Source organism: Sapajus apella, unplaced genomic scaffold (assembly GCF_009761245.1).
Source record: "Sapajus apella isolate SASKATOON/1434 unplaced genomic scaffold, GSC_monkey_1.0 scaffold222, whole genome shotgun sequence".
In the NCBI taxonomy this organism is placed as follows: Eukaryota; Metazoa; Chordata; class Mammalia; order Primates; family Cebidae; genus Sapajus; species Sapajus apella.
Genome location: NW_022437162.1, coordinates 412903 through 438730, shown reverse-complemented (window position 1 = coordinate 438730; position 25828 = coordinate 412903). Strand labels below are relative to the sequence as shown.

The 25828-nt window shown below is 37.3% G+C and overlaps 1 protein-coding gene across 25 annotated transcripts in view; it reads left to right on the top strand.

Moving 5' to 3' along the window:
- Positions 1 to 25828, top strand: part of STAU2 (staufen double-stranded RNA binding protein 2) — a 342658-nt gene that overhangs the window by 125670 nt on the left and 191160 nt on the right. For all 25 annotated transcript variants that reach the window (XM_032271043.1, XM_032271042.1, XM_032271048.1 and 22 more), the window contains 3 exons: positions 18602 to 18761; positions 19993 to 20100; positions 22482 to 22694. In XM_032271043.1, the coding sequence (XP_032126934.1) occupies positions 18602 to 18761; positions 19993 to 20100; positions 22482 to 22694 (481 nt within the window). The remainder of the gene's footprint in view (positions 1 to 18601; positions 18762 to 19992; positions 20101 to 22481; positions 22695 to 25828) is intronic.

Sequence of the window (25828 nt, the reverse complement as noted above, 5' to 3'; positions counted from 1 at the left end):
GTGTGTGTGTGTGTGTGTGTGTGTGTGTGTGTGTGTGTGTGTGTGTGTAGTTCAGGGGTCAGATAGAGATTGAGACAATTTTGTACATAGAATATGAAGCTCCCTCTCTCTCCAGATTTTTTATTTCTAAGATTTCCTCCTTCACATTCCAGAGGCTGTGGAACATGAGCCCTTATCTCTGGGTCTTCAAACCAGTAAGACTGTTGTCTAGTGGCATTTTAGCTATCTCACATGGAACAGACTGGGGCCTGCCTTCAAATTCAAGCTATTAAAATTAAAAAAAAAAGAGGGGAGAGAAATGCATCTTATGCTGTTCCCTTTTTCCAGATGTTAACTTGCCTCCAGTATCCACCTGTTTTATTCACTTTTTGGCACCTTTAGATGATTGCTTTTCACAATTTGTTCAGAGTTTAATGTTTCCTGAAGGAGAATCAGCTCAGTAAGAGTTTGCTTGGCAATACTGGAAATAGGGTTACTGCTTTTTTAATTGAAGAACTGTTTAGTATCCCACTGTGTGATTTCTCCGTAATTTATTTAACCTCTTAGTCCTGCATTCATGGACATTTAGTTGTTTTGAATCTTCTGCTGTATCAATGTTGCAGAATATAACTTTATACATGCACATCGTGAGACATTCTTATGGATACTTGGAGTACATTAACAGACATTTCTGCACTCGTGAAGTTTTATGTTCTAGTTGGGGGAGATAGACAATGAAAAATAAATACAAGTACATTGTATAATAGGTTGGAAAGTGAAAAGTGCTATATAGGAAGAGTAGAGCCCTATTTGAGTAAAGGGATGGGAATTACTATTTGAAATCGAGGGGTCTTATTGAGAGGTGAGATTTCAGCAAAGACTTTAAGAAGGTGAGAGAGTGAGCCTTGAGGTTGTCTGGGGGAGAAGCAGGAGATGAGCCATTGTAAAGGCCCTAAGGTAGAGACTTGTCTGCTATGTTTGAGGAGCAGGAAGGAGGACAGTGTGGCTAGAGGAGGAGTAAGTGAAGCGGTGAGGGCTATAAGAAGCCAGAGATATGACTGAGAGCCACATTTATGTAAGGCCTTGTAGGCCATTGTAAAGACTCTGGCTACTGCTGTGAATGAAATGCAAAACCAGTGTAGGTTTTGAGCAACACAGTGATGTGATCTGACTTTCATTTTTGAAAGAACCATTTTGCTGGTTAACAGAGCAGTTGGGAGGTTATTACAATTATCTAGACTAGAGATGAGGCTGTTTTGAGTGTTTTGGAGTTCTTCACCACTATAATAGGTGAAGAATGATATCTCTTTGGCATTTTAATTTGCATTTCTTTAATTATGAATGAGGTTGAACATCATCTTAAAGTCATTAATATTTCCTTTTCTGTGGCCTTAAGTTTACAACCTGTGCTATTTTTTCTGTTAATTCAATGGTCTTTTTTTTTTTTTTTTTTTTAGTTGGAGTCTCGCTCTGTCACTCAGGCTGGAGTGCAGTGGCATGACCTCAGCTCACTGCAGCCTCCCCCTCTTGGGTTTAAGCAATTCTCCTGCCTCAGCCTCCCAGGTAGCTAGAATTACAGGTACCCACCACCATGCCCAGCTAATTTTTGTATTTTAATAGAGACGAGGTTTTACCTTGTTGTCCAGAGTGGTCTTGAACTCCTGACCTCAGGTGATCCAGCCACCTCAGCCTCCCAAAGTGCTGGGATTATAGGCATGAGCCACTGCGCCTGGCCTCAATGGTCTTTTTCTTACTGACTTGTCCTCAGCATTTTTTGAAAAATTTACCCAATTCCTGCAGAGTCCTCAGTATTTTTTAAAGCTCCTCATGTACTTCCAGTGTATAGGCAGAGATGAAACCAGTGATCTAGCCCATCCTAAGGTTAGATCACACCGAATGTTAAGAGGTCCTTGGAGCCTATAGTCACAAAGTACATTCACTCCCAGCACTTCCCTGTCAGGATCTCACATGCATCCTTCTGAAGCAGGAGAATCGGACAGCGAACTAGGAAGGAAGAGGTGATTTATCTCGGCTGGGAGCAAGTCAACATAGTTGTGTAACAGCCAAGCTTATCTAATAAAGAGAAGCTCTGCCTGTATATATAGGCTTACAGCCTTAGGAATTACACGTGAAAGGGTCTTGGGTTTACAGCCTTAGAAATTACACGTGAAAGGGTCTTGGGTTTACAGCCTTAGAAATTACACGTGAAAGGGTCTTGGGTTTACAGCCTTAGAAATTACACATGAAAGGGTCTTGGGTTTACAGCCTTAGAAATTACACGTGAAAGGGTCTTGGTGGATGGAGTAGGAGGAGGTTTGATCTTGTTTAAATAAAAACAATGCCTTCTGGAAAGATTCCCCCATACTATACCTGCTATCTAAAGGAAGGCAATTAAGGAGGTGCCAGTTGGCCAGCCTTTTCTTCTGTTGAAATGCAGTGTGGAAGTTAAGAGGGAGGTGATCTTAGATGCTTGGGTCTCTTTCTTCACTTTTACTTTGAACTTGTCCTTCTCCTAGTCCTGATTGCTTTACTCCCACGTAGCTGAGAACCTGGCCCTTGCTGGTCCTGTCTCTCTTGCAATCATTCACTTTTACGTTGAGAGGAATATAGTGATGTAATATTGCGGTTAGGGGGCTGTGGAGCCACTCTGCCTTCATTTGAAACCTGACTCCACCTAGGGCAAGCAACTTATTTTCTCTGTTTTTCAGTTTCCTCAACTATAAAATGGAAATAATAACAATATGTATTTACCTCATCAGACTATTGTGAGGATTAGATGACTTACTGTATGCCCAGTGCCAGCATATAGTAAACCACTCAGTAATTGTTAGCTATAACCTGTCCTTCATTTAACAAATATTTAGTGAACTCCTTTTAAGTGCTAGGTGCAATGCTAGATACCATACACTAGGGCTGCAGTGAATACAACTCCCTTTTTCCCTGTGTATAAGCAGAAATCAATCCCTTTTGTAGCCTTGCGAGAACACTACTGGAATAGTATGCGTATCATTTACTCTAAACTTTTCCCTTTGTTGAGGAATTATGAGGTCTAATAGAGGGTTCTCAAGCATTTGTAAGGGAGTCTGGCCTTTCTAAATTTGGTAAGTAACAGGATATACTTATTTTGATTATATTAGAATTACATTTTGATAAAATAAGAGTCAAGTGACAACTAAGATTATAAGTTTAGCTCTTCATCCGTTTGATTCTATCAGGGGTTCACTAGCTCTGAAGTGTTCAGTTTCTGGCCAGAATTTCTTATGCATAACTGGGGTGATTTTAGCTTCCTGAGAGATCACCGTGGTCATGCTCTTGTCAGTCTTGATCACTCTCCTCCTTTGGAGTTCTCAGAGTCTTATAAGCTCAGATTGTGTTGCCGGTTTCTGTTTAAGTCTCATAAGAAGTGTCATCCTCTGTAAATTGGATTATTTGGTCTTATTTGCAAACCTTTTTTTGTTTACTTCAGTGAGTTTTTCAGGAGAACAATAAGCAAATTTGCTTAAAATACATTCTTGCTTTACTCCCATGTGGGTCTCAGATTTTCAGAACTCTTCATGTTGTGTCTTGAAATACTTAAGGAACCTTATATATACTGAGTTTGAATGACTTACTGGTTTGCTTGGCATCCTGTCTTTGTAAAAATATGTGGCAGGCTTTCTCCAAATCAGCAAAGGCAGCAAGACAACTTTTTTTAATGTACTGAACTTACTAGTTGTTTACATATTCATTTTAAAATGAAAATAAAACGATCTTATATTCTCACCTTATGGGGATTTTCAATAGTCTATATTTTTAATACAATATAATAAAATATTCTTAATATTATACCTACTGTCAGCAGGTATCTTTTGCCCTTGTTCTCTTGCACATGCTTGTGTGCTCTCACTCTTTCCCTCCCTCTCTCCCTGCTCCTTGCTTATCCCTCCTCTCTCTAATTGAGATCCAGATGAGCACCTCAGCTCTTTGGCTGTTCTCTTTCACGGCTGGGTGAGATTTAGGATCGTAGGCAGTAATGTTTGGACTATATGTTTAATCATCTCAGGTATTATTCTCATCATGGCTTACTGCTTTTCTCAGTTTGAGTTTCCTGGGAGCTTATTATGCATTAATTTCCCAGGCTTTTTCTTGGCTTCAATTACAAGGACCTTGACCAATTTGCATTATCTATTTCCTTATGATTTGTTGACATTCTCATGTTCTCTGGTCAAGATGCACTTCTTTAAAGATAAATGAGTTACTAGACTCCTGTACTGTAATTGACTGATGGGTCACAGAACAGTCTGTATAGAACAGAACCCCAAACATGTAAATAAATGGCCTTTAAGACATAAGACAAAGAGAATTTTTAAAAATTGTAGTAATGTTATTCATTATTTTACATTAAATTATTCCAGAGACTTATTTAGTTGGTTTCTACTGGTTTTTATAATATCTGAATTTATCAGCTTATCTTCTGCACACTGCTTGGTATTTTGAAGTACATTGGCATTCTTTTTTTTTTCCTCTTTTTTTTTTTTTTTTTTTTTTTTTTTTTCAGAGATGACATCTCACTTTGTTGCCCAGGCTGGAGTGCAGTGCTACCCAACTGCAAGGGTACAGTTGAAGCTGAGCTCACTGGACCCTTGAGTTCCTGGGCTCAAGCAGTGCTCCTGCCTCCACTCCTGAGTAGCTGGGACTACAAGGGCGTACCATCATGCCCAGATAATTGTTTACATTTTTGTAGAGACTGAGTCTCGCTCTTTTGGCCAAGCTGGTCTCAAACTCCTGGCTTTAAGTGATCCTCCTGCCTTGGCCTCCTAAAGTGCTGGGATTATAGGTGTGAGCCACTGTGCCTGGCCTAGATTGGCACCCTTGAGTGACCAGTGAACCAAATATCAAATCTCCTAGACACTCATGAAGTGGTGTTTTCCCTGGTATGGTACAAGTACTAATGGGAAACTGGGGGTGCCACAGAACATATGAAATGAAAGTCTAGAGATTCTGCCAGCGTAACCGCAGATATTTCATGGACCTCCCCCAGGAGCTGGTGGCTAAGGGTACACTTTACAGGGAATAACCAAAAGCTTGAGAGATGCTGAAGCTTCATAGAAACATTGTAGAATATCAAAGAAGGCTGATGGATTCGTTACCAAGAAGGGAAGAGTTCAACCAACTATTTTCCTGGGCTTACTATGTTCTGACACAGCATGTATCTTACTCAGGGTGACACAGCCAGAAAGGGACTGAGCTGGCTCTTTAGCCCATGAGTAACATGTCTTGAAAACGTGTGCTTTTTCTGCTACGCTGCACTAACTAGTAGGATATCATGAAGACTGACTTATTTCAGAATATCTTCAAAAACTGTTTTGTCCACAGAAAAGAATGTCTTTGGCCACACTTTGTATTTAGTGTGACTAAAATATACATATTCGTGTTGTGAACAGGAATAAACTATCATAATATGAGGCCAGAACTGTTAGCTATTCAAAGTTCTAAGTATAACCTCAGCCTCTTCCTATGTGTGGTAGTAAGACTGGCTAGCGGTGTCGTCTCTTTACCAATATCGTCTCCCTTATTCATTGCTGTGTTTTACTTCAGGGTACATGGCAAAGATAAAGAGGATTGGATAGTTCTCAGCTGATTTGCTTCCTGGAATAAGAGCCACAGTTCGTGCTGACGAACTGATATAAAAACATACCTTGAGTATCTGCAGCAGTGCAGGAAAAGGAGAGCATAGATAATTGAAATCCACCTACTGCATTCCCCAGAGGATTTGTGCAGGAAAATTTTTTAAAATAATTTAAAATAACTGAAAATTGTAAATTGTTTAGTGTTAACCCACGGGACTTTAAGTTAAAAGTGGAAGAGTTTTCTAAAAGTTCCAGGTACTGTACTATTTAAGCAAATGTTGCTTTTTTAATATACTTTTAATATTAAATAGTATAAAAGGATCCAGTAGTTGAGCAAGTTCTTTTTCCTATTTCGCTGAAAAATCATCTCTATAAAACATAAAAATAAAAAAAGTTAGCCAGGTGTGGCGGTGCACGCCTGTGGTCCCTGTTACTTGGGAGGCTGAGGTGGGAGGATTGCTTGAGCCTTGGAAGTTAAGGCTGCAGTGAGGCATGATCACAGCACTACACTCTAGCCTGGGTGACAGAGGGAGACCCTGCCTCAGAAGAGAAAAGTGGCCTTTGAGTCAGACAGTGGTATTGGCTCCAAATAATTTGTGTAATTCCAGTAAGTCATCTGGTATGGATTGTAATGAACCCCCAAAATGTATTACTCATAGCCGAAGAAATTTCTAAGACCCTTAAATGATTATTGTCAATGATCTGAGACTACTTGCATTGCCTAAAATCTGACAGGACATCTCCATGCGGCAATTCCAGCTAATAAATTATATTTCTACTTTTAGTTTCTATGAAGCCACTTTAAAACCCTGCAGTTGTTTTTTTAAACATATGTGTCCTTCTAATGATTATGAGACTATGAAACACAATGATTATCTTTCAGATTAATTCTTATTGCAGGTGAGAGGATAAAGTGTTTTATAAAATAATGTGTTAAATATACCTATTCCTTGGCATACATGTTTAGATTTTTAATTATAATTTTTATGATGTGTTGGAGCCAACATTTTCCTATAGAAATAAAACTCAAGATTTAATATTGGGCAACAGTGGGAAAATGGGATTTAGTATGAAAATATTTGCTTTATGTAAACCTTTTTATGAATGCACCTAATGTATAAAGTGAAGTCAAGCTGTAAAAACAATTAGTTGGGAAAATGCCAAGTAAATTTTTTATGTTCCAGTGAGCATCTATTAACTACACATTATTGTTATCATTAAACTGTATGCAAATGTATGACGAAATTCATTTAGATCTGAGTGAAAGAGACAGAATACTAGAAGTTTGCAGCAAGTATAATTAGTTTGCATCTCCAAACAAAGCACATTAATCTTTCTGCAGTACCACTGATGTAATGTCTCCATGTTACTTTTGGGAGTATATGAAGTGGGCAAACATCCAAAGTTGATAGTTAATTCTGATCAGCAAAAGCACTGGAGTAGATGCCGGGGGTGGACATTGTAACGAAGCAAACAGTTTGTAAACTTCTTGGAAGATTTTAGTGCAGAGGTAATTATCCATTTGAATCTTTTATTACATACAGGCATTATAAAATTAATTTATCTAAAAAGAGTGTAAACCCCGTTTTAAAAAATCCAGTATGTTTGCATCTTTTATACCTTCTTGCTTTTTTATACTTTTAACACTTCTCAAAAACATATGCTTGTGGACTTAATGGAGAGACAGAAGTATAAGTATTTTCTAGAGCTCGTTTCATTAATCCTTTTGTTGCTGGGAAGGACTTGTGAGATTTTTCACACCAGTTGTTTTCAAAGTGCATTCTCAGAGGACTCTTAACCAAAGATGATATCTCGTGCTGGAATTAAATAATAGGAATATTCTTAGAACTCAAAGAAATGATAAGCCATATTTTCCATAAGTTTTTTAGTACTTAAGATTCTGTTATTAGATTACTGGAATGCAGTATTTAATATAAATATATATCAAAAAGTTAAAAGTGGCTGAGCAAAGTGGCTCATGCCTGTAATCTCAGCATTTTGGGAGCCTGAGTTGGGGGAATCACTTGAGCCCAGAAATTCAAGGCCAGCCTAGGCAACATAGGGAGACCCTGTCTCTCAAAAAAGAAAAGAAAAAATTAACCAGGCATGATGGCACACGCTTGTGGTCCCAGCTACTTGAGAGACTGAGGTGGGAGGATTGCTTGAGCTCAGCAGGTTGAGACTGTAGTTAACTGTGATCGGCCGGGCACGGTGGCTCAAGCCTGTAATCCCAGCACTTTGGGAGGCCGAGGCGGGTGGATCACAAGGTCAAGAGATCAAGACCATCCTGGTCAACACGGTGAAACCCCGTCTCTACTAAAAATACAAAACATTAGCTGGGCATGGTGGCCTGTAATCCCAGCTACGCAGGAAGCTGAGGCAGGAGAATTGCCTGAACCCAGGAGGCGGAGGTTGCGGTGAGCCGAGATGGCACCATTGCACTCCAGCCTGGGTAACGAGAGCTAAACCCCGCCCAAAAAAAAAAAAAAAAAAAAAAAAAAAATAGAAAACTGTGATCATGCACTGTACTTTAGCCTGGGTGATAGGGTAAGACCCTGTTTCAAAAGCAAACAAAAAACCAAAACACACACACACAAAACTTATATTTTAAAAAATTGTTGGTTTTTGAATTGCAAAGTATATGTGTAAACTTATATATCTATTTGAAAATTGTCCCGCAGTACACAGGTATGCTATATTTCATGAAAAGTGTAATAATTTTCAACTGGCTTGCCACTTGAATAAAGTTGAAAGTTGATACAGACAAAATTGTTCTTATTACTGATGGCTCCTATAGAATGTAAGGCTTTTTGCCCAAAGTCTTTATAGATCTAATAGCTGGAACTTAAATCCAGTAGATCTTTTTCTAAACCTAAAAATACTTCCTCTGTCTACACTGTCAGTGTTTTTTGTTGTTGTTGTTGCAAGGTTTAATGGGTATATCCTAGCTGTGTTCTCATTCAAGTAAGAAGTAAGAATACTCTTTATCAGCTACTATTTAGTATTCTTTTGTAAGTTTGGACCAACGAAATTAGTAAATTGAGGAAAGAAATAGGAAAAACACATACTGGAAATAATAGGAAAAATCATAGTTTTTTTCTTGAGAAACTGTGAGAGAATTAACTAAAATACCATTAAAGACAGGAAGAGCACTCTGTAAGGCACATGAGTACAAAGTTGATATTCAGGAATCAGAAGCCTTCATATTCACATAAAGGGAAAAAGGCCCCTGTGAGGAGGCCATTCTCAATCTGTAGCATGTGTAAAAACCACCTAGGCTGTTAGGTAATGTGCACATTCCTGGACTCCATCCTGAATCACTTCAGTCAGCCCTGAATCTACTTTTTAGCAAGTGTTTCTAGACCCTGTTAAGAGGACTCTGGTGTTTTCTATGTGGGATCCCACTTGAGAAATGCTGCTCCAAGGAACGCCCCCCCCAACACCGCCCCCCACCCCGCCACATTGCTGCAGCATCACTCTGCAATTCTGCTGGTTTCCATGATGCTAGCCATTTATCTCTCAGACATGCCTGCTGCAGCACCCAAGGGAACACAGTGGCAGCACACTGGAAGATGAGGCCCCAGGTTACCCTGCCTGGGACCCTTCTACATACAGGTATTGATCGACTTATGATCTATGCAACTTACGACCATTCGACTTTACGACCACATTCGCTAGCCATGACTGCTCCGCGTCTGGCAGCACAAACGTTGCCCAGCTGGGCGTACGACAGTGCGGACCAGCTTCCGGCAGCACTACCATCTCCGCGTGCATACAGCCTACTCAGCTTACGACCAAATCGTGTTACGACCGGTCTGTCGGAACCAATCGTGGTCGTAAGTCGAGCGCTAGCTGTAGTTACAAAGTCGAAACACTTCCAGCACTGCTGTGCTTATCAGCCACCACAGGGAGGCGCACCGTACGGCTTCTGCCACATGCTGTCTGACCACCCACATCTAGTGGGAGGGCAGGAAATAGGGTGGTGTCCTCTAGCACCTGAAGACTTTGAGCAGAACTTCCAGGGTGGGTGCACCCTTTCCTTACCTGCCAGATTCAGTGTGGCTGCTTTTCACTGGAGTTGATTACCCATTTCTCACCAGTCCTATGGCCACGTAATTCCTGTGTGTTTACTACCTCCCAGTTGGAATGAGCAGCAATGTTTGGCAAAACTGTAACTGGTTAATTCCAGCTCCTCTGACTCTGCTGCATTTGCTCCTAGGAAGCTACAGAAAAACATCTGCGCTAACTGGTCCACCTTGAAATAATGACCACAATCCTTAAGTGAAATTGTAGCACTGCCTGCAATCCTACTATGTTTTCTTGGGCAATTCAGACTCCTATTTTTAGAGATGACTTTGCCTGTACTATGCAATGGCCTGCCAGCTATTCTCTTCTTGCCTGTCTTTGGGTAAATAGCAACAAGATCTTTTTAAATCATGTCAGATTGTGCCACTTTTCTGCTTCAAACTTTCCAGTGGCTTCCGTCATGTGGAATTAAGTTCTAATTTGCTGCCTAGTGACTTCTCAGTCCTCGTTTCCTAGTAATCATTCCTTGATTCAGGGCTTGTCAGGTACAAGGAACACTTGCTTTTTCTCAAAAATTGACCAACCAACAGGTGACTTCTGCAGGGCCTTTGCACTCGCTGTCTTATTTGCTTAGAGCAGTTTTTCTTTCTGGCATTTCCATGCCTAGAATTCTCACTTTATTCAAAATATGTGTTCAGATGTCTGTCTAAAGGAGCCCCTGTTACTCTTTTTCTATACTGTCCTTCATTTTTCTTCTAGCCCATCTCATTTGTTGATATATATATGTGTGTGTGTGTGTGTACTTACTTGATTGATGGTTTCCTGAGGACAGTCCTCCATCTCTAGAAACTAAGACTCCATTCCAGCATGAAGTAGGCCCTTAATAAGTATTAGTTGAATTAATGTAATTCACATACCCCCTGGCAATTAGACAAGAGTAGGAAGAAGACCAGGTCAGTAACTTCCTAGAGTGTAAAAGGGAGGTGTTTTACACCTCCATTTACAAAATTTGGTAGGCTAGTTTGTGGGAGTCCGTCAAGAATGTGAATGGGAGTAGTTGAGATCACCTACAGAAGCTGTCTTGTCAGTGAGAAACAAAATAGAACCCTAGGAAGTATCAACATTTTAAAAAAAAAATGATTTCTGAAATAAAATTCACATAACACAAGATTAACTATTTTAAACTATACAAGTCATTGTGCATTTAGTACATTCACAGTGTTTTACAGCCATCACCATGATCCAATCCAAAACATTTCTATCATTCCCAAAAGAAACTCCATACCTATTAACAGTTACTCCCCAAACTCCGTCCTCCCAGCTCCTGGCAACCACTGATCTACTTTCTGTCTCTATGGGTTTGCCTATTCTGGATATTTTGTCTAAATGGAATCATAGGGTATGTACCCTTTTGTGTCTAGCTTCTTTCACTTAGCGTAATGTAAGTTTATTCATGTTGAAGCATGTAATTATACTTCATTCCTCTATATGACTGTATAACACTCCATCGTAAGAACATACCACATTTTGTTTATCTGTTTATCAGGATCCGTGGGTTATTTCTACTTTTTGACTGTTAGGAATAATGCTGCTATAAACATTTACATATAAGTTTTTGTTTGAACCCCAGTTTTCATTTCTTTTAGGTACATATCTAGAAATGAAATTGCTGGGTCAAGTGGTAATTCTGTGTTTAATTTTTTGATGAACTGGTAAACTATTTTCCAAAGCAACTGTACCATTTTACATTCCCACCAGAATGTATCAGAGTTCCAATTTGCATGTCTCTATGACTTTTTTTTTTTAAAACCATAACCATCCTAGTGGGTGTGTAAAGTGGTGTCTTACTGTGGTTTTGATTTGCATTTCCCTATGGTAGCATGTAAGCCTGGGCTCCAGACGGGTGGGTTAAGAGGAGACAAAGAATGAGCAGAGAGGAAGTAGGACTTTGCAGTCAACTTGGTCCTCTAGACTTAAAGAGTGTCCCAGCATTCCCTTTGGCAACTGATATCCTGCACCTGACTTTTGGCATACAGGGATCTAGAGATCTTCAGAATCTGCCAGATCTCATACATCTAGTGAGACTTAAGTTGTTTTGATATTCCAAGTCCAGCATGACTTCTGCAGAGTTTATAGTAGTATTTCTGCAGCTTATGGCGCACATCTATTCAGTTCATTCAGAGGCAGCATAGTGTAGCAGTTACGAGTATGAGCTCTGGAGTGAGACTGCCTGAGCTCAAATGCGGGCTCAAGTCGGGCGGCCTTGGGAAGATTACTGAATGTCTCTATTCTTCAATTTCCTCATCTATAAAATGAAGTTGGCTTGTGAAGATTGAGTCAGATTAGTATCTAAATGCTTGGAATAGTGCCTGGCACATAGCGAGTGCTTTGTATGTTTTTGCCCTAATTATGATAATGGTGATGTGATAATGATTTATCTATATATCCATTTAGAGAAGGGATAAGAATAGGTTTATGTTGGTTCCATGTATGGGATTGAGGGTGGTGATTGTGTGTTTACAATAATAGGGCTCTTTGATAACATATTGTGCTTTGCATAGCCTGATTATGGCACTACTGTCAGTGATGCAGTACAAGTTACTTATTCTCTTGGTTTGTTTTCTGTATTCCATAAGTCATTTCAGTAATTCATCAAATTTAATTTTGAACACAGATTTACCTTTGTGTGGACTTCCTTCAATTAAATGTTTTTTTTTTCCATTTTTATTCTAGTTTACCATATTATTTTTTAAAACTTGAAATTATGGAAGGAAGAACATCATTTATAATTCTATCATTTCAAAACACCCTATCCTAGCTTTTAGTGCATATCTTTCTATATTTTCCTCTAGGCATTTAAAATATACTTACAGTAATTCTACAAACAAAATAGAATATCCATACACCTCTTAAAGCATATTTTCAGCTGACCTGTGAATCTTTTCTAATCAGTCCTAATATTTGAAATTCCTCAAGAATTAACAGATCTCATAAAAGATATATTTTTCAAAATTTATAGATATGAATAGAGAAAGAACTGTCTCCTATCTAGACATTTTATATACATACAAATTTGAAAATGTGCCAAGGACTATTTTATAGCTTTATGATAAAAACCTGTTATTTTTCTACAGCAGGAAAAAGAATGCTTAGCAGTTCCAAAAGTGTACAAAGAGTCAAAATAATCAACATGTCATTTGAATTCTTAGTTTTGGCCTTTAGGGTTCTTTAAACATAAATTCTACAAATATTTTGCAGATAAGTAAACTGAGATAGAAAGGTTAAGTGACATTTCTGTTTCCAGTCAGTGTTAGAAATAAACACAGAAATCCAAAGCCTCTCCTTATTAGATCAGAAGATAGCATTTTCATATATTTTAAGATGTAAGTATGTAAGGGAGATACGAATGTTTAAGCTGGGGTGAGATTTATGAATAATGCTATCAAATAGAATGAGGTAATTATTTTTCAATTTGTAAAAATCCTAATGTTATTTGGAATATGTCTTTCTCACCTTGTAAAAATGATACTTAGGAAACCGGAGATGTTGGAGTATAAAGCAGTCACAGAATGGTAGGGAGGACATACAGATTTTAGTTGTTTAGAAAGATAGTAGAAAATGAATCCATAAAGAGGGCCTTAAATGAATTAACTTTAGGGAGGATGGCAAGGATATGTGGTATAAAAAGTTGTTACAACTAACAGTCAAATATAAGTGAATGTAAAATCTTTCCTCAAAAAACAAAACTAATAGAATGTCAATTATTAAAGGAATCAATATACATTCTTTCTTTACTGTTATATTGACTCGTGGTATCTTGAAGATAGGCTGCATCTCCAGGTTTGTTTGAGATCTAAATAAAAGGAAGATTTTATTTTATTTTATTTACAATTTTATTTATTTTTTGCAAGACTTCCAGCAGATGGAAGACAAGGAGGCATGGGGATAAAAAGGCCTTGTAAGCAGCCTTTCTCAAGTTTAGGCTGTTAAGTAGTGTGGCACATAATGCTCATCATTCTGATGTTTCAGTGTGATTTTATATCATGCACTTGTGTCTCTTTTTGATCTGACAGGCTGCAGAAACACAGTGTTTTGTCATGGTGTTTCAGCAGCCATTCATTCAATAAAACATCTCTGAAGTCTATTAGTGGGTCTTAGTTTAGATCCCTTGCATTAGGTTCTCTGGCCTGCCAAGAAGATAGACAATTTAATGAACAAAAATGAAAGAAGATAAAGCAGATTTTAAGGAAAGTCCGTAAGGAGTTTCCTGGATTCTGCAGTTAGGCAGACTTAAATTTGACTTGCAGCAGCTCTTTTGGGGGCATTCTTAAGGTGACCTTGGGAACATCTCCTGTCTCATCAGGCTGCAGTGAGGATTAAATGAAAAAGAAATGTGAAAGACCTAACCATTGTGCAGTAAGGAATGTGTGTGGTCTCTTTCTTGAATGGCATTTGAAGCAATTGCCAAGTGGGATATGGTGATAATTTTGGACCTTTATTGTGCAGAGAGTCAGCAGGGCAGCTTAAAACTATGGTTCCATCCCCAGAAACTCTTGATGCAGCAGATCAGGGTTGGATCACAGGAATCTGCATTTTTAACAAGCATAGAAGATAATTCTGATGAAAGTAGGATTACACTTTGGAGGCTGGGGGTAGGCCAAATCTCAAGACGTTTTTGGGATCCAAAGGAAATTCATTCATTTGACCCTGCAAATTAAATAACCTGGGTGAGTGAGTTTTTGTGGTTCATCTTTTATCAGTAGTCATTATGAGGATCTAAATATTGACCACAAAACTCTACTGGAGAAAATCATTTAAGAATAGCTCTGTCTGATTAGGTAAATATACTAATTTGTAAAAATATGTACAGCACTTATAAGTACTGTATTAGCCTGTTCTCATGTTGCTATGAAGAAATACCTGAGACTGGGTGATGTATAAAGAAAAGAGGTTTAGTTGACTCACAGTTCTACATGGCTAGGGAGGCCTCAGAAAACTTACAGTCATGGCGGAAGATACCTCGTCACAGGGCAGCAGGAAAGGAAATGCATGCCAGTAGGGGAAATGCCAGACACTTATAAAACCACCAGACCTTGTGAGAACTCAGTCACCGTCATGAGAACACCATGAGGGAAACCATTTCACTTTCCTCCAACCAGGTCCCTCCCATGAAACATGGGGATTACAATTCGGATTACAATTCAGGATGAGATTTTGAGTGGGGACGCAGCCAGACTATATCAAGTACCTTACCAAAAGTGAGCCTAATATTTGAAATAAGTAAAAATAGAAGGAACTCCATTAAGTAGAACATATCAACCTTTATAGTTAATAAATTTTGGGTGTTTCTTTACCAAAGGAAGTAAGTATTTTGAGACCAGACCTAACACACAAGAACCATTCTGCATCATTCTCCCCTGTAATTCAGTCTGGATGCCATTAATGAGAGTGCTCTGGCTAATCTTAATTGTCATGATAGTATGAGGAGATGTGATACATAAGATATTCAAACCATGTGGGGTATATTATTAAGAATCATTGTTGAGTAAAAGGATGAAGTGAAACAGAATGAAATAAGTCAGGCATCCAGTCTTGGGATTTCCTGTTGTTAGTGCCAGAATTTTTACTTTTTATGTTAAAAATGCAACATACTTAATTTTTCCTCTGACACTTACACAGTACAATTTATATATACATATATATCCATGTGCATGCACATACACATACATCGAGCCATATTTGATGACCAAAAAGGGAGAGGCCCCAAGGGCTCTTTGGTGTGCAATTAATATTTTGGCCAGAAAATCAGCAGATTGTTTCAGTATGGTTATGTGTTATGACATCATATTCCAGTAAAGTTGTAATGAACAGAAATTTTGTTTGTCTCTGTGGCAAACCAAAATGAGTTTTGTAATTGTCAGCAGGCCTTAGTGATTATAGTGGTGCCCACTCCCTCTACTGTAGTTAAAGGTCTGTTAGCATTTCAGTTGTGGACCTTCTATTTTCAGAAGTTTATAATTAATTGTAAACATTTGCTCTATGGTGAAAGTTTGCCATATAAGATCTCAGTTCAGGAGTAAATTTCTGATTTCAAGTTGTCTGTTTTAAAATTTTATAATAGAACCAGTTAAAAATAAACATAAGTTTATAAACAAACGTTACAAATAAAAGTTCTGTGGAGGTGGGAAAATTGAATTTTGTGAAACACAAAGTAAAGATGAGCAGCATTATTCATATTAGTCTGTCAGATTTCTGCACTAAGGGGATTAAAATAAATTTCTGCATTAAAGGGATTAAAATAAAATAGATGACAGGAAATTGTGCATTTCAGCACCCTATTTAGTTATCGTAACCAAAAAAACAAAAAAGATTGTGATTTTTTAATGCTTTTTAGCCTTTGCATGTTAAAATACTGTGATTTTTAATTTAACTTTTTATATTTGCTAATTAAAAAAGAACATATGACATATAATGAAAACACATTTAAAATGCTTTATCTTAATTTAATAGAAAACTATAGTTCAAGAAAATTTAAGTCAAGCGTTTTAAACATCGACTTTTTCTTTTTTTCATGCTCTGAATTCCTCCCCTTCACTTGACTCTTAATTACTCCTGTCCCTGACATTGTGTTGTAATTTTTCTCCTAACTTTGACCCCTTTTCATCTCCTTCACTGCTGTCTATTGTTTCCCTAGCACTTTGATCATAGGCATTAATCAGTTCTTACCCTTAGGCTCCTTTTTGATTCCTTTACACTTACCCTTTCCAGGTGCTTATCCACTTGCATGGTTTCAATTATTGCCTTGCAAATCTGCATCTTCAGTACCAATCAGCATTTCTAGTTATTCACCTTCAGTAAACCTTCATTGATTAGTCCCATCTGCCTAGTGAATTCCTACATGATGGGCTCTTTCCAGTTTATCTCAGGTTGAATATACAGCGTCACTACTTGGATGTCCAGTAATTATCTAAAATAAAGTAGGACCTCAGTTGCACTTCTTTTTGCTTGGAAACAAACATTTTTTTAGCGCTGGAGTTAAAAATCACTCCAGTGATTTTTCGGCATTACAATTGGAATTCCACCATTTCATCAAAATCGATTATTTATTTTGCTAAGTTGCTCAATTCAGTGGCCGTATTTCTCAGTCCTCATTTTACTTGACCTGTTAGTAGCATTAGATGCAATTAATCCCTCCCTTCTCCTTGACAGACTTTTTTCCTGTTTGGCTTTCAGGAAGGATGTTGTGCTTGCTTGGCTTTTCTCCTATCACACCCTCCCATGCAGTTCTCATTGTTTTATGCCTTTAAATACCACCCATATATATTGGTGATTCCCAACTTTCTTCTCTATCTTGGACCTCTTTCCTGAAGTCCAGACTAATAAATTCAGTTGTCCAGTTGACATCTACACTTGGATAGCTAATAGGCCTAATAATTGAACGTCTCCAAAACAGAGCCGCTGAGATCCACCCCCAGCAAACCGATTTCTTTTGCAGTCTTCACTGTCTCAATAGATGGGTAGTCCATTTTCCAGTTACTTAGTTCCAAATCCCTGATGTCACCCTGACTTCCTTCTCATATTCCATAGGCAGCCTTTGGGTAAACCCATCGTCTCTACTTTCAAAATTTGTCTAGAAACCTTCACTTCTCATTCTTTTCATTGCTACACCCTAGTTCAGGCCACAGTCACCTTTCCCCTGGATTATCTCAGTAGCCTAGGAGATATCCTTGCCTCCGCATCGTTCCCCTACAGTGTGTCTTCAGAATAGTAGATGGTTATTCTAAAAGGTAAGTCAGATTATGTTACTTCTCTGTGCAAAACCTTACAGTGGCTGGTCATTTCACTCAGGGTAAAAGATGCTTACAGTGATCTGTAGGGAAGGCCTTATGGAAATCTGGTCACTTCTTCTCATCCCCCAGCTTTTTATCTCCTGATTCTCTAAACTTTTGCCAGACAGGCCTCCTCCGAGTTACTTGAACGTGCATGGCACTCTCTTGCCTGGCTGCCCTTGCTGCTGGTATTCTCTCTGCTTCACAAATACTGTCCCAGATGCCTGCATGGCTTGTTCCCTCACTTACCTCAGGTCTTTACACAATTGATATTTTCTCTAGGAAACCTCTCTTGGCCACCCTATCTAAAACCTACCTCCCTGACACCTTTGAACCCTTCCCTGTTTACTTTTGCATACATCTATTTCTAATATACTCGATAATTCTGCAATTTATCTTATTGTTTATCTTCCCTACTCTAATGTAAGTGTTTTTGTTCATTGCCGTAGTCCCCTGTCATATAGAAGACACTCCATAAACAATTGCTGAATTAATGGATTTTTATTACGTATCTTCTTAATTTTTTCTCCTTAATTTCTTTTGGGGTTTTCTTCCTTCTTACAGCCTTTGTTATTCCTTCATATCTGCATTATTGAGCTTTTTAGTCATGCATCATTACCTCAGTCACTGTAAAATGTATGAATATAGCACTTCCTGCTTAATAATTGGCCTAAACTCCTTATCCTTATGCTGAACCTACTCTCCTTATTACTTTGCATTGTACTCAGTCCATTTCTCTGCCCCTGTATTTCTATTCATAATTGTCTTCTGCAAAAAGCACAGTAATCTATATGTTGTCACCTGAACAGTCTTGCCTGTCCCAGACTCTGTTGTAGCTTCACCAGACCATTCGCTTACTTCTGTCAAAATCTAACTGAAAACTTCTCTCCAGGAAGTCTCCTGTGATATGATTAAATAATATTTACTGTATTGTTTTATATTTAATGTTGTATTCTATATGTGTTTTTCATCAGGATAAGCTATTATCTGTAGATGTATTGACTCACATTTTATCCAAAATGTATATTTTTGAGGTTAAAATTGTATTAAGAGTATAGTACATTATATAATTGGTATCATTTAAAACAAAATAAGTTATGAATCATTATAGAATGGTTTTATTAAACTAACTTTAATGTTTTTATTTTCTTATTTTAGGTATCATTGCCCGATGCCTAAGATCTTTTATGTTCAGCTCACTGTAGGAAATAATGAATTTTTTGGGGAAGGAAAGACTCGGCAAGCTGCTAGACACAATGCTGCAATGAAAGCCCTCCAAGCACTACAGAATGAACCTATTCCAGAAAAGTCATCTCAGGTGTGGGGCTGCTGCATGTGACAGTCTCTTCTTTCAACTTTCCCAGTGAGGTTATTGGGAAGACAAATCTGTGCATTTTATAATTAAAATAAATAATCTGTTCTGATAGGGAAGAATATTAGAGTGAAGACCTGCTAAGATTTGCATCTCAGATGGTCTACCATAATTGACTCATGTGTTCCTGCAGGATGACTTTACCTTTGGTTCCTCCCTCACGTTCACTTCCCAGGCAACTGGGGATTTGGGGATGTATATGAGGATGAGAAATGACATTGATTTGCCTTACATTTTATACTCTGTCTACTGAATATAGATTACATTGTGAATCTAGAATCAAGGATTTAAAGTGGAGGAGATTTTATGGATTTTTCAGTCCTCCTTTGTTTTAGAGGCTGTTCTTGAGTAATCTCACTCATTCTCATGGCTTCAGCTACTTTCTCTATTGAGTCCAAAACAGTATCTGTAGCTCAGGCTTGTCCTATACATAGTACAGTGAGCTTCTTACTGGACTTTTCCACTTAGTTATTTCAGACTCTACAGTTCAGCCTCTACGGTTTTCCTTTCTCCAAACTGTTTGTTTCTCCTTTGATATTTATCTTAATGGATAGATTATGACAGGTGTTTTTCTGCTTATACTCTTTCATGAGAGCTCCTATTTCTTTACCTGTTTTCCCACTAGATCATACACCTCTGTCTAACAGCAGGAATACCGTCTCTAATAGTTATAGTAGGTTCAGCATGTATGAGGCCCTCCAGAAGTATGTGTTAAATAAGTGAATAAAGTAAACCAATACCTATACCAGACATAGAGTTCCAACTAGGATGCTCCTGGTTTGCATCCTGTACTCTTTTTGTAACTTCATCCTCATAGATCATGTTAGAACACGAGTGGAGGAATTCTTGGGTGTTGGGGGTTTGTGGGTAGAGAACTCCAAAACAAGAGAGCCAGGTCTAGGGATGTAGGCTAAACTCAAGTAAGTGTATGGTTGTAAAAGATTTCCAAAGTCTGCATTAAACGCTTTTCCTTCAAGGAAAACAAACTAAAAACAAAACCGAATAACAGAAAGCCTGGCAGCAAAGCCCTTGAGTACTGTGGTTACAGAAGAATGTAGCAGATACGGCCTATAGTTTGTTGTTTCTTGTATTTTAAATAGGCCATCTTGACTGTAGAATAAAAGTAAAGTTGTTATAACGGCAAGATTCAGTGTTATCCTATTTTTTTGTGATTTAGAATGGTGAATCAGGAAAGGATATGGATGATGACAAAGATGCAAATAAGTCTGAGATCAGCTTGGTGTTTGAAATTGCTCTGAAACGAAATATGCCTGTCAGTTTTGAGGTATGTACTTGGTAGAGATCTTCCCATTTTTTTTTCCCTGCTCTGTTTATTTTAAACAAATCACATTAACTGGTATACTAGTATCCTGTAAGAGTTAATGTGCTTCTATATGTTCAAACTCAGTATTATGAAATGATCTAGGTTGTGGTGAAAATAGAAATCGTGATATCACAGATTTCTTCTAATTTTTTTTTCTTTTCTGTATTAAGCCTTTGTACACATGATATTTCAATTTTAATTATAAAAGTTATTTTCTGGGTATAAGATAATTTGTGGTACCCTATAGGATTTTTTTTTGTTTGTTTGTTTGTTTTTTTGTTTTTGTTTTTGTTTTGAGACGGAGTTTCACTCTTGCTACCCAGGCTGGAGTGCAATGGTGCGATCTCGGCTCATCGCAACCTCCGCCTCCTGAGTTCAGGCAATTCTCCTGCCTCAGCCTCCTGAGTAGCTGGGAGTACAGGCATGTGCTACCATGCCCAGCTCATTTTTTTTTTTTTTTTTTTTTTAGTAGAGACGGGGTTTTACCATGTTAGCTGGGATGGTCTCGATCTTCTGACCTCGTGATCCGCCCACCTTGGCCTCCCAAAGTGCTGGGATTACAGGCGTGAACCACCATGCCAGGCCAGGATTTGGTCTTTTAAATAGGATTAAATTAAATTTATTCAAGTTAAGATTTAGTGACACATATGTTAATATCCAATTTTTTCAATTGTGTAGATGCCAAAATATGTTTCACTGTAACTAACAAAACCACTAAGAAGTAAGAATTAATGAAGCAACTCTTGACTTTACAGTTAGATAAATATGTCGCAAATATATTCATAAAATTGTATAAAATTAAAAAGTTTTTAAAAAATAATTATTATAATACCTCCCTTAGTAAGAGGTCACTAATTTTACAACTTATATCTGGAAAGTAGGCAAGAACCAAGAAAAAAAATAAACTGAAAGAGTTGGGGAGAATCTTCCTTCACATTGTATGACATTCACCTACTAGAAAGCTCCCACAGCAGGATCATCTGAGTTGTACTTAGAAACTGTTCACTTTCTCATGGACACAGTTCTGACAAGTTGTGTTACCTGAGTTCTCAGCCCACAGCAGGTTAAAAGCAGCAAAATGAGGAAGTCAGGGAGAGAATGTCCTTGAGATCCTATTGGTCCAGCAAGAAGTGATTTGGAAAATCTGTAAAAAGTAATTGCTTATACTAAAAAATTGTTGGGATTTTTAAAAAGGTTACAATGAATATGAACAGACAGTTTTATAAGTCTTAGATGTTCTGGGGAACATGAACATATTATGGCATAGGATATCTGATGTTTATAATGGTGATCTAACATAATTAAAGGTTAGATATTTAGTATTCTCTTTTAAGTCAGTAAAACATATACTTTTTTAAATTGAGAAGAATGTCTATCAAAGTAGTTAAAATAAACAGTTTTGGTGTTTAAACTAGTAAACCTAAATTACTTGGAAAGTATGCTTATGATAAATTCCTTCTCCCTAATAATGTTGCATTATTGAGATTTGGTAGTACTTTCAGTCCTTTTCCTAATTGGAATCCAATATTAGAAGACAAAATTTCAGTGTAATGTTAAATAGTAAACTACTTAAATAGGATATCTTGTATAGGTCAGGATTTTGAAGGAGACTAAAAGTTTTGAGTCTTCAGGTTTTGGAAGGCATATCTCCTCCAAAAGCCGGCATAGTTTAAAAGTGAGAGCAGATTAAACAAGGTTTAGGAACATTACATTCATAGCTGACAGATCTATAACTCATTACTCTAGGAGTTAGGTATTTTTGGCATACCTACTTACCTTAGTAAAATCATGTCACAAGAATAAATATCCTTTTCTGTAAAACAGCCTTTGACATCTCTATCAAAAACAGCTTATTTTTCATCCAGCAGCTGTTTTTGAGAGGCTTCCACAGGCATGGTGCCTTATGGTTTATAGAACTACAAGTTTCTCCAATAACCTACTCATAGATAGGAGAAAGTTAGATATGTCTGTAATTATATACAAACTATCATTCTAGATGGCCAATCTAATATGGTATCTAATGATATCTTTGATGTTCTTAAATTTGTGCTTCCTAAGACATGGAAAAACTGTAATCAGAATTGTCGGTTTTAAAGTAATAAAAAATCATTTTGACTATGAATCAAATGTGTTTATTTAGATTTCTTCTGTTTCAACTGCATTTAGCATCAAGTGTCATAAATAAATAGTCCCAGTAGAATACCTTCATAATAGCTTTCTTAAAGAAATACTATAATTTTGGGATAATACCAATTTTGATTTTGATATGAATATTAAGTCATTCTGTAAGAATACATCTGAAGTGCCTATACATTATTTAATATTTTACTCATATTTATTAGGTTATTAAAGAAAGTGGACCACCACATATGAAAAGCTTTGTTACTCGAGTATCAGTAGGAGAGTTCTCTGCAGAAGGAGAAGGAAATAGCAAAAAACTCTCCAAGAAACGCGCTGCAACCACCGTCTTACAGGAGCTTAAAAAACTTCCACCTCTTCCTGTGGTGGAAAAGCCAAAACTGTTTTTTAAAAAACGCCCTAAAACAATAGTAAAGGTAAGTTTATATTTGTGAACATCAGTCAGTTTTACTAAATAAATATTATGGTAGCTAAAGATAAGCGTTTTTCTATAAGGCAGGTCCCCTAACTTATGGATTATATGTAGTCCTGAAATCAGGGCAGGACATGTAACTCTAAATTAATGACAATTCTGTTTTGCTTTTTAGACACCTGTTTTACCTGCGTTTGTTCATCAAATAATCATAATACCTTAGATATTTATAGGTTTTTTTGTTATTTAAAAAGTGCTTTTCCATTCATGTCACCTTACTCCTCATGACCATGTAAGGTAGATGATGTTAGCCCTCATTTTACAAATAAGATTTTATAAAACATATTCAAAGGGTTTGCTCATTTTTATTCAGCAATCATGTTGAACCACCTGAACTGCTCTGATCTCTAATCCAGTGTTCTTTCTGCACACAAGGCTGTTACATAGTAACGTCTTAGGACATCATGAAATTTAAACAGGATACAAAAAAAATCATATGAATAATATAATGAGGATAGCTACAGCAGCTGGAAATCATAAAGCACTCCATCTGCCAGACTTTGTCCCAACACTTTGCGTGCTTTAATCACATTTAATCCACATAGCAACCATATGAAGTAGATGGTGTTATTTTGTTGCCATTCGTTCAGATGTGTATACCTTGCCAAAGAATATGGAGCATATAGCTTTTCAAAATATTGTGACTCTTTCATTTATTGGATCAGAATTTATTCACATTAATAAGAGAAAAAAGGTAAATATCAGAGGAATGAGATGAATCAGCATTTAGTATAGGACAGTGTCCATGAATACTTGACACGTATGACATGTGTGGAGTTAAGAGTTCTGTGTTTCTAGAGAAAGCTTTAAATTGACAGCATTTCACTTGTTGGCTCATCCTCACTGATTTAGCAGACTTCTGATCAGGCTGTACAAATGAAGGATTACAGATAAGAAATATCTTTAATCTCGATGGATTTCTTTTCTTTTGATTGCACAGTGGCAAAATTTGGGTTTATAGTTTTATACCTTTGTACCTTTGTTTTATTTAAAAACACCTACATACATACATATAAAAATAACTACTTAAATACTTGTTTTTAATGAATACTGACATTACTTCACTTAGAAATACATTACTTAGGTAATGCATTCCCTGAACTGGCATTATATATTATATGTAAGGTAGACTAAAAATAAATGCAAATAGATACACTTATTATGAGTCATAGTGGTTCCCAAGAGGACTGGTGCTTTCATTCAGATGCTCATCTTATAGAGTCAGGGAGTAGAATATAGCTGTTAAGAGAATGACCTTTGGAGTCAGTTTTGAGTATGAATCCCTGAGCAAGTTACCTAACTTTTAAAAATATTTATTCATTTATAAAGCGGGAATAATAATTGACCTTGCTACATGGGATTGTTATAAGTATTAACTAAAACAATGCACAAAATGCATTAGTAATATTAAGTATTCATTGTTACTAGTGATAAAGCAACTACTGTAATAAGGAATACATATTAGCTATCGGTATTTTGTATCTAATACTACCTATTCACATTTTATGTGTATGTGAATATATCCATGAACTGTTTTTTTAAATCTATTAATATATAAAATTTTTGGCTTTTCTATGATAGAAGAACAGCATTTTATGTTGGAATAGTGGCCCAAAACTGGTCACAGTAACTTCCATCTAATCTATTAAACTAAGTCTTGATAAATTAAGAATAATATACCAGGCTGGGCAGGGTGGCTCACACCTGTAATCCCAGCAATTTGGGAGGCTTAGGCGGGTGGATCATTTGAGGCCCAAAGTTTGAGACCAGTGTGGCCAACATGGCGAAACTTCGTCTTTCCTAAAAGTACAAAAATTAGGTGGCTGTGGTGGCACGTGCCTATAATCCTAGGTACAGCTCAGGAGGCTGAGGCACGAGAATCACTTGAACCTAGGAAGCAGAGGTTGAAGTGAGCCGAGATCACTGTGACTGCACTCCAGCCTGGAAGACAGAGTGAGATTCTGTCTCAAAATAATAATGATAACAACAACAACAACAACTATTAGGCTAGAAAAGATCTGTACATTTCTATAGTAGCATATAAATCTAACTCTTGTTTTAACTATAGCTATTTAAAAGCAAGATGATAATTTAAATGTTATTCCCTAGAGGCGGGAGATAGGAGAAACATTTTAAATTCTCAATTATTTGCTACTGCTTCCAGTATATAAGCAATATTATCCCAGAGTTTCCATCCTATGCATCCTTCAGATCACAGCATAAATTTGGCCCTTTTAGGGACTCCTCTGGTCCTCTCCTACTCCCAGATTAGGTTAGCCTTCTGCATTTTTCCTCACATACACCACCTTTGGAGTTACTTTTGCCATATCTGTCTTTTGTTAAATCCTGTAGATACCCTCTGAAATGTAAGATTATTTTGAGAGAACAACATCTGTATAACGAGTTGGGATCTAGATAATTTTAAGTATGTTCATACCTTATAATGTGCCAGTAAATGGATCAGCTTGGAATAGTATCCTGGTTTTCCGCATTGTCCACACTTCCTTGTATAGCTTATACATCAAGGGTGTATAGTTCCTTATACTCAGTGGAAGCAGAGAAAAATATCTATGATGGTTTGCCTTGGTTTTATTTAAAGTAAATAAAACAATCACATTGTCTCAGTTGATTCTCTTAATCATGCTGTAATGTAGCATTCATTTCTGCCTTACAGATGAAGCCCTTTATGTTTAAGAAAACTATCCAAGATCCTGTAGCAGAGTTAGCTTTCAGACCCAGTTGTCATGTCTGACTCCAGTGCCCATTTGACACTGGTTAATTGTGGGCTTTTGGATTTTAAGATTCACTGTATAGGGTTATCCTGTTAACATGTACAACTGCCCTGATAATGTCTTTGTGTTTACATTCTGTTTTTAAGTGTAATTCTCCTCTATAAGATGAGACTTCAAACAGGGCTTTCCAGTCTTGGAAATCAAATGTTCTGGACACAGTTTTTACAAGACTGTCCTTATTGATATATAGAATGATAAAAGATTTGCTGTCCAAGGAATAACTTAATTGTCAAGGGTGCTGGTAGTTGATTTCAGTCAGAGCAAGAAACCAAGTCCCCCCACTGCC